At 29.6% G+C, this 7,966-nt stretch overlaps 1 protein-coding gene across 1 annotated transcript in view; it reads left to right on the forward strand.

Moving 5' to 3' along the window:
- LOC105625637 (spindle pole body component 110) overlaps nucleotides 1-7,649 on the forward strand; it is a 10,419-nt gene extending 2,770 nt beyond the window's left edge. The window contains exons 2-8 of the mRNA XM_012206959.1: nucleotides 2,263-2,482; nucleotides 2,549-2,845; nucleotides 2,926-3,122; nucleotides 3,783-3,938; nucleotides 6,482-6,770; nucleotides 6,842-6,970; nucleotides 7,262-7,649. Coding sequence (XP_012062349.1) covers nucleotides 2,263-2,482; nucleotides 2,549-2,845; nucleotides 2,926-3,122; nucleotides 3,783-3,938; nucleotides 6,482-6,770; nucleotides 6,842-6,970; nucleotides 7,262-7,558 — 1,585 coding nt within the window. The 3' untranslated portion in view covers nucleotides 7,559-7,649. The remainder of the gene's footprint in view (nucleotides 1-2,262; nucleotides 2,483-2,548; nucleotides 2,846-2,925; nucleotides 3,123-3,782; nucleotides 3,939-6,481; nucleotides 6,771-6,841; nucleotides 6,971-7,261) is intronic.
- Nucleotides 7,650-7,966: the final 317 nt, after the last annotated feature.

The raw sequence follows: 7,966 nt of genomic DNA on the forward strand, positions 1-7,966 counted from the left end.
TATATATATATATATATATATATATATATATATATATATATATATATACATATATACATATATTATGAGCAAACAGCGGATTTAAGCTTATACACCTCGTATACGGAATCGGAACGACGGAACGGATTTCTTCGGATCTAAAAAATTGAGTTCACTACAATTCTATTCCGTAAGAAATTTCTCTACTTGTTCTAGATGGAACGGAATGGAAACAGACGGATTGTTGCCTCGCAAGCTAATTTGCTTAATTTTGTGAGAAGTTCTTCACTTCAGAATTATTTAATTGCATTATAGTTGAACTATGTATATGTAAAATAAGATTACGTATTGAAAAATAAGAATTATTATTAATTTCCTTCTTCGAAATCAAATTCTCAACCATCAACAATAATCAAATCGGCATAGCCTGCAATCGACATGATATTCCATTAATTCTGTACCGTTCTGATCATGATTCCATATAGTTCTGATATAGTAGAAAAACTTCTTACGAAACGGAATGCTAATGAACTTATTTCTAATAAGAAATTCGTTCCGATTTCGTGTACATCTCAGACAGCCAAGCGAGATTTAACATATGGAACAAATTGATGCATGTATTGTTTTCAATTTGTCGACAATTTGCTGTCATTGGAATCTAATGTGAATTGAGTATTAGCATCAAGAGGGCAAATAGGTTTCATCAGTTTACGAAATTGTAAGAATATACATTGAAAAATAATAAACTCGTCACGTTGACAGCAAACTGACGGCACGCCATGCACGCATGATGTCAACTTGCTCAGCAGTTTGCTGAATTCTAAAGAAGACTTTACGTGACATCAGAACAACAGACAGTTTGAAACACCTTGGCTTTAGTTTGGTGAAATTAAATGCGAAGTGACAGCAAAATGACAACATATTGCCCTTATTTGACTGTCTGGGATACGGTATCCTAACAACGATAGAACGACGCTTGTATCAACTTAAATAGAAAGCACTCTATATAGTTATATTGTGACGAAGTGGAGAGTACGGCCAATGAGCATCTGGCAACACTGGCTTAGTTTTCACCGAGGGTTTAAACCGGATCAGAATGTAAGCAGCTTACAGTCGAGTATTTCCCAGTTACAGTCGAACAACAGGGGAATGCTCGATTTAAACCCTCGTAGTGGAAACTAAGCCACTGGCGTTCTGTGTCTATTTATATTCATTTTCATTCCGCATGTGTCAGGCTACTAGACTTTTACTATTACACTAACTCTCCACTTTTTCTTATATAAAAATGTTGCTTGCGCGCAGTGGATGCGCAGAATAAGACTGTCACGTATAAAAAAAAAGATATCAAGTCAGGTAATCTAGCGTTTCTGTAGTTCAAAAGTATAGAAAGCGCGCAGTATGCAAATGTATGTGTTCATTCTGCGTATGTAGTACATTCTTTTTGACAATAATTAAAGGAACGAATTAGCATCTAGTGTTATAATAGAAGCTGCGGGATAGATCAAAAGTTTTCTCTTACTGACGAAAATAAGGATATCGCCACCGAGCGTGTGATGAGACTTAACTTTTCAATGTCGTATATTAAGTACATCTCGAATTATAATGATTTATTTTTATTTTAATAAAAATGAACGTAAGAGAATTAACCTCTAGTGGATATGACTTTTACATCGAGATCATGATTCTGAACATTTAAAAAGTTTTAATCATAATCGGATGACTTGTATAATGCTAATGCTCAGTATCATAACTTCACTTTCAAGTGATGACTCAAAATGTACATGCATAAAAAATTTTGAAAAACTCTCATTAGCTACAAAAAGTGCAATAAAAAGTATAAATTTCCATTTAAGATATTTTGTTGACCTTGTCCATTATTCAAGATCATCCAATGTTCAAATAAATTTCATCAATAAATTTTTAAAATTTTTCAATAATTTTTGTTTGAAACATTTTTCCATTGAATCATCACTTTCTGAGATATTTGATCGTTTTGAAATCTTTATTTCTCATTTTATATAAAGAATTCTAAAAAAAGATATAGAATTTTTAAAAAGTATTTAAAATACATATATAAAAAATTTGAGAAATTTTCTAAAAAGTTAAAGTTGTAAAAAAATTAAGAAAGATTTTAATATTTATATAAAGAAAATTTATTTATATATAGAAACAATATGTAAAAAATCTAAGAAAAATTTTTTATCGAGTTTTTTCAAATAAAATTTATTTTATACTTACATCCTATTTATTTTGTTCTCTAAATGATCATATCAATCCTTACAGTCATGAAGACATTAAAGATGCTATGTTGAGCCTAGTACATATGATGCGAGAGAACACAGAGAAGCTGGAAAGGCATGAGGCAAGAGAACGGCAGCTGGGAGAGCAACTGAAAAAGACAATAACTATTCTGACAAAACGTGTAACTGTTGTAGACAATCTGAAACTGCAATTAATCAAGTTAGATGAGAAGATCACAGGAATAGAACATCTGATCGCACAGGTGATTTCATTGAATAAAATATCTTAAAATTAATTTTTAGAGGGCTGATGATGTTTCTTTATATAGAGGGATGAGCGAGAGCGTATACAGATGCAAAAAACCGTGGACAGTTTAGAAGATCTAGAGAATCGCTTGGAGGGTTGGCTCACGAATATCGAAAGTAAGATAGGAGAGATAAATAATCGTGCAGAAGTTACATCTGCTCCAGATAGTCTTTCTGACGTTCTCAACAAGTTAAGTGGCATAGAGAGCAACTTGATGGGAGAAGTTGCAAGATTCAAAGAAGGTTTGCATAATAACATAGCAAAGATGAATAGAGAATCTGTTACACTGATGGAGAAGACGCATACGATATTCTCAGAGGTGACTTATTTATATTGAAAATATAGATATATCTTCCTCGCTGAAATTGTAAACAATATAAATATATTTTGAGCCAATAGGTGCAACATGTAGCCGCCAAGATCGGAGATCTGGAAAAATCTTTAGAGAAGATAAAACAGATAACGCAAACCATTCAGGAGAAACCATCAGAGAGGCAATTAGATTTATCTCCAGCTTTTGACAATCATGTCAGGACATTAGAGCAGATGCAAGAACTATTGGAAAGCACTTCTGACAGATTACGAGAATTACCCAGGTAATGTTTTGATTTTCTTCTCTAAAAATTGATTTTAGTACTTAATTTTCTTTTGAAAAATTTTAATATTATAATATTTTGATGAAATTTTTAATGAACTTGACATTCATTAAATTTAATAATTACAACGAAATTTTAATTATATTTTGCTGAGAAAATAATTTTCTGTGTTTAATAAAAAATAAATAACATTTTAATAAGAATTCAATGAAAATGAAATGAAATTTTATTAAACAAATATTAACTTTTTTAAACGAAAAAGAATGAAAACTTAATAACTGAAATAGGGTGAGTTTTTTAATTAATTGATTGAGTAATCGCAATTGTGCGCGAATGTAATTTTGTTCCGTAAAAATTGCATTTGTGCATAATGTAATCGATGAATTAAAAAATTCGCCTATTGTGATAACTTTTTGATGAAACTATAATAAAAAAAACTCAAATACTCTGTAATTAACGACATTTTGTTGAAATTGTGAAATAATTCGAATTTTGTATTAGCTTCGGAACTTTTTGACCAATGATTGTGTGTACATTAAAATTTTAATAAAATTTAAACAATTTTATTTCAAGTTTGATTTTTTTCATGACATTTTGAGAATATAAGAACATATAACATCCTTGTAATACTTTGACACTAATTATCACTTTACAATGCAGGATAAACGAGGTTCAGGCACTCCACAACGAGACGCAAGCTACGTTGCAGGAAACAAAGCATGCGTTAAAGGACGTCTTTACACAGGGCATTAATAATATCGAGGATAGAATAACAGAGAATAAAGAAGAAACGAAGGATTTAGTGACGACATTACGGTAAATCCTGATCTTATGACGTGATGAGTACTAAGCATAATTGTCTTCTAATACTTTTGAACTTGGGCTCGGTAAAATAACCCATATAGTACAGAAAGATTGCAGAAACATTGCAGAATGATTTCATTGAAACATAGCAATATTGCAAAACGTTGCTGAATTATTATTGCAAAATTCCAACAATGTTAAGATGTCCGCTTTTTGTTATATTGCAACAAAGCGTTCCAGCAATATTGTAATGTAATGTAATGTTTGAATAAATCTTTCACGAAGACTCTAAAATGAAAATTATTTCTGTACATATGTCTCACTAGCTTTAATTTTTCTACAAATCGCATTTCTAGTGATATGCTTTCTAAAAGCAATTTTTTTATGATAAAATCATAAAATATTTTAATGAATATAATATTAATTCTGAAGGATAAATTTATTCGTAAGGATAATGCATGTATGTGTCTGCTCCAAACAACCTACAATTATCCACATTAATATAATAATACAGTCGCTTGGTAAGTTAATCATAGATTAAGTTAATCGCAATGATTCTTTTTAATTCGAAACTCCAAGTCAGTTGAAATCGACTAAAAAATGACGGTATGAAATTTATCAATAAAATTCGGGCGCTTTATTCTTATATTCATATCAGACATAAATACATCATCGATCACATAATATTTCGATAAATCGTTTTCAGCAGCTTAATTGCTTATCATGTTATTCGATAATGATGCATTGATTGTATTCAAATTCGATATTATACAATCATTTGATTTCATGTTTAAAATAAATATAAAACTTAGCTAATGAAATGCCGTCAAATAATAGATCAATAAATTTTTTATTTAAATATAAAATGAATTATATTAATTATTATCATAAAAACGACTTTTAAACTAAAAGACTGTACTACATAAATATTGTAAAAACTTATATTTTTTATATTATTATTATTGTAACAATTTAACAATTACAGTTTTGCAATGTTTGTGGAATATCACAAGCACTTACTAATATTTTGCAGGTATTATTAATTTACATTTATAATATCTCTATAATGTTACATTGGAATCTGCAATATTGCAACATTGCAGCAATATTGCTTTAATCTTCTGTGCTGTATAGAAACTGATACAACTTTTTTAAAATATAAAATCGTAGGGGTCGGTAAAAAACTATTATGACTTATAAAATAGATTTTGAAAACTTATTTGAAATATTAAATAAGAAATAAATCAGGAAAAATTATGAGTGAACTTAAACATTAACATCCAACGCCCGATTGTCATAAATTTTGACAGAAATACTCTAAATTAATGATGTCAAATTAATGCCATTAAATGAATTTTCATAAAAAATTTTTTGCCAAAAATAAACGCTTTATTAAAATTGTATAATGTGAATATACAAGTAAAAAGTGATGCCTATACTGATCGAAGCTGAATCTTGAGTGTTTTAAATAATTTCATGTGAATTTATATACCACATTTATAGTCTTTCAAATTGCGTTGAATTGATTTTCCGGATTTAGAAAAGTTCCGCAATTGAACTATCAGTAATATCAAAAATTGGTTAGCAATTTAATTTGATGTTCAATTGACATTATTTTAAAAATATCTCAATGTATTAAAAATCTATAAATGTTGCGATAAATACTGCCTCGGCCGGGAATCGAACCCGGATTTCTAGCATTTCATGCAAGCGTTCTAAGGTGGCGTTCTAATCTAACGATTAGAACTTAGGCTCGCACGGAATATGCTAGGATTCGACTTCCGGCCGAGGTCATATTTTTCGCAATAAATTTATTACACATTTCCAATACATTAAAGTCTTCTTAAAATGATGCTAATTGAACATCTATAATTATTAAATTGCTAAGCAATTTAATTTGTGATATTACTATGCTCATTTATTAGTCTAAATGAGCCTAGCGTAAATGAGAATGGATTGAAATGAATTGATATCTGAGGAGCTAAATAAATAATTTGTAATTATTTAGAACGCCCTCTTCTATTTCCATTTTGATGAAATTAAACTTATTCGCGTTGCATGAAATGAAATCTTACTGAAAAAGATCACGTTACATAGTTGCATGATGAAATCATGTATTTAAAACACGTAAATCATGTAATGGATTGTTCCAAATTAGTATGTGATTTTTTTTAAATAATGTAATTTGAAAAGTCACATGATGATATATTCTTTTTTCTTCTATTTCTATCATTCAATTCTTTAAAATTTGACAACTATAAAACTACATGATGGATGAAATTATTTCTAATATCATGTAATTTTCAAATTACGTCATTTAAAAAAATCATGTACTGATTTGGAGCAATCCGTTATTGTATATTTTAATTACATGATTTCATTGTGTAACGTTGTGACATGATTTTTTTCAGTAGGGAAGAATTTAGTAGAAAAAAGTATTACTCTGCTTCGAGAATCAAAATAATCGTTAATCGTTAATCGTTAAAGTTGACAATGATTCAAATTTATAGGAATATACTACATAATTCTTCATTTTAATTAACTTCCTTTAACAGGATGAATCTGGCCAATAATGCAGAACGCGTTAATCAGGAACTACAAAATCTGGAAAAAGGTCAGTCCGTGATGGTTTCTATGGCCGATCATGTGTTGGACACGAAGAAAAGGGTAGAGTACGGTGTACATCAGATTCTACTGGAAGTGGGTGATTTAGTGAAGACTCAAGGCGTTAATATTAACAGTACTCTTAGTCAAAGATTTGATGGAATCTCAAATGATATCATGGATAATCAAAACGGTGCTTTGGCGAATCTTACCAGCAAAATGGAACAGGAAATGAACAAAGTAAAAATTTGATAATTATTGATCTACTATTTAGTTGTTGCCAAGATTTGTTGTTATCAACTTTGTTACAGGTTTGGCGGCAGATTAATGTAATGTATCAGCAGATGACAGAAAGCGCTCGAGCTCTAGATAAATTGCATCAACAGAATGAAGCTTATGTTAACGGCACAACGTCCACTATGGATGGAATGGAGAACAAAGTAATAAGAAATATGATACATTTAGATTAAAGTAATGAAAATTAATATAATTTCTCTATAATAAATTAAATAATCAATTAAATTTGTATTGATTTATTATCATCTTATTATTACTTGATGTACATTAAATTCATTTAGCAATTATTTTTGTTATTAATTTAATATAGTTAGATAATAACAATTTGATATTCATTCTTAATAACATCCAATGTATATTATTTTGAATTTATTTATTTAAATATTTGTCAAAGATTGCAAAATTAATCGGTTAAATATTTCAAATTTCTGCAGGTAGGCGAAATAACGAAACGTATGACGGAAGTGGATGAAAACTTGAACTATCTGCTCGGCCGCTTATCCTTAGTAACGCAAGAATTCAATCAGATTAAAACAGGATTGGGAAACGCTTTAGACAACATCAAGGCTTCTTTCAAGGTGGTTCAGGACAAAACATTGGATCTGTCTCATCCGGGTCCTCATCCACTACCGGAGAATTATAAGAACCCAAACGAATCCGAAACCAGAAAGCCAGATGGTAAGCCTCCATCGGACTTCATGAGTCACATCACCAATGTACCTTCCAATTGACCTCAATAGACTTTCCAAGCATTCTGATTAATTGCATTTATTTACTGTAACAATATAAAATTTCATAAATACTAAAAGTTTTATTTTATAATTTATTTCTTTTTTGTTCCCTTACCAATCACCCAAATTCAGGTTTAAATATTTTGTTTTATAACTGTTCATATATTAATTTTTATATTAATTTCTCTATTATACAAACTGTTTGTTTTAGTTGTGTCCATAAAATAAGCCATTTGATTCTCAGATCATCAGATTGGCTTGAGTTAAATCTCAGTCAGACCATCTTCATCCTTAGCGAATTAACATGCGGCACTGCTTTCAGCATTTCATCATCATCAGATTGTAGTACACTTTAATGAATTTTCGAATATATATATATATATATATATATATATATATATATATATA

This window comes from Atta cephalotes (assembly GCF_000143395.1).
Source record: "Atta cephalotes unplaced genomic scaffold scaffold00003, whole genome shotgun sequence".
Taxonomy (NCBI): Eukaryota; Metazoa; Arthropoda; class Insecta; order Hymenoptera; family Formicidae; genus Atta; species Atta cephalotes.